This window comes from Mandrillus leucophaeus, unplaced genomic scaffold (genome assembly GCF_000951045.1).
Source record: "Mandrillus leucophaeus isolate KB7577 unplaced genomic scaffold, Mleu.le_1.0 Scaffold845, whole genome shotgun sequence".
In the NCBI taxonomy this organism is placed as follows: Eukaryota; Metazoa; Chordata; class Mammalia; order Primates; family Cercopithecidae; genus Mandrillus; species Mandrillus leucophaeus.
The window spans coordinates 172006-173530 of NW_012109197.1; the positions used below are offsets into that span (position 1 = coordinate 172006).

The following is a 1525-nucleotide window of genomic DNA, read 5'->3' on the forward strand; positions in this document are numbered from 1 at the left end:
TGGCCCACGGCGCCCCCACACCAGTCCTCAAACACGTGCAGGTTCACCTGCCCCTTGTACTGGGGATCGGGGGGCCTTACCTTCTGCACGGCCCGCCGCCCCCCCAGCCCCGCCCTGCCTCCCAGCCCCTTACAGGCTGAGCCAGCTCACCTCCTCCCGCCATGGGGGTGTCTGATGGGTGAAGTTCAGTGGCAGCTTCCCAGCCCCTGCAGGAAACAGCATATCTAGATCCTGACCTTCGGGCTGCAGGAGAGAAAAGGCAGCGGGGTCAGGGCTGGAAGGGCAGGGAGGAGGTCACAAACAGCAAGACAGACCTTCACAAAGACCCCTTCCAACATGGAGCCACACAAGCCTAAATGCCTGTGAGCCCACAGCCGCGCAAACCCTGACCCATGGCCCCGGCACGTACACTCAGACCCCCTGGTCACTCTCGCCCAAGCAGATGCCCGGCCACCCCACATACTGACCGGCTGGTGCATTCATGCACCTGCTGCAGCCCCCAGACACAGAGCTCCAGACAGGATGCCTGGTGCTGCAGCTCACACTGACAAGCCATGCCGTGATCCCCACCCACATGTCCTGTGTCTCATGCCCTCCTGCTGTGTCCTCCAGAAGGGACAGGTTCTCAAGACACCAATGCTCAAGTGGCTTCAGGGCTTTGGGGTCTCGTCTCGTGCACACGCGTTCTCCCCAAGGCCTTGCTCACCGCCTGCTCCTCTTCACGGCTCTCACTGGAGTCCTCAGCCCTCTGTGTGGATGGCGCAGCATGGACCCCCCGGCCGTCGGTCACACTGGTCAGCTTCTCACCATCTGCAGGTGGCATGTGAGGCCTGTCTCGGGCCCAGGCTCTCTCCAAGGCCATTCTGCCTGCTGCTGGGGTCAGCCAGGCTGGGGACCCACATGGCCAGAGCAGGGCAAGGAGGCTGTGGTGTCTCTCACTAAAGCCAAACCTCTCCTTCTCATCTGCGTCCTCTACCACCAGATGCCCCACCCCACAGCGAGGCAACTTCTTCCACACCCCACCTCTGGTGGGGCAGCCCGGGCTGAGCCTTCCAGCAGGCTGTTCCCAACCTCCAGCAGGTGTGAGGGAGGAAAGCTGGGTGTGCCAGCTGGTGTGTGTAGGCACCCACATGCACCCCCATCTGGCCATTCTTGTTAAGTGGCTCTGCCTCCAGGAAGACCCCAGGACTGCCCTATGCCCTCAGCACTTTCTCTGTGTGCTGGTGTGTTCCATGTCTGCCTCCCTTACCAGAACTGAGAACTCAGGGTTAGTGCCAGGGACTGTAGTCAGGAAAGCCGGCACTGCCTCTCCTGAAGGATTTGAGCTCTCAAAGTCTGGACTGAGGGACAGGCATGGATGCGGAAGCCCAGGCGTGGCCCTGGAGCAGAGGGTGGCCCTGGATTGAGTGTCCCTGGGTAGGAGGACCAGGAGGGGCAGAAATGGGGTGAAGTGAAGCATCCCTTCAGATGCTCAGGTCCCAGGCCGTGGAACCCCCTGGGGCCACAGTCAGGATGTCTAGGTCCT

The 1525-nt window shown here is 61.8% G+C and overlaps 1 protein-coding gene across 1 annotated transcript in view; it reads right to left on the reverse strand.

The window, feature by feature from the left end:
• B4GALNT4 (beta-1,4-N-acetyl-galactosaminyl transferase 4) overlaps window positions 1-812 on the reverse strand; it is a 19442-nt gene extending 18630 nt beyond the window's left edge. The window contains exons 1-2 of the mRNA XM_011968496.1: window positions 707-812; window positions 151-243 (exon numbers count right to left, since the gene is read on the reverse strand). Coding sequence (XP_011823886.1) covers window positions 151-222 — 72 coding nt within the window. The 5' untranslated portion in view covers window positions 223-243; window positions 707-812. The remainder of the gene's footprint in view (window positions 1-150; window positions 244-706) is intronic.
• Window positions 813-1525: the final 713 nt, after the last annotated feature.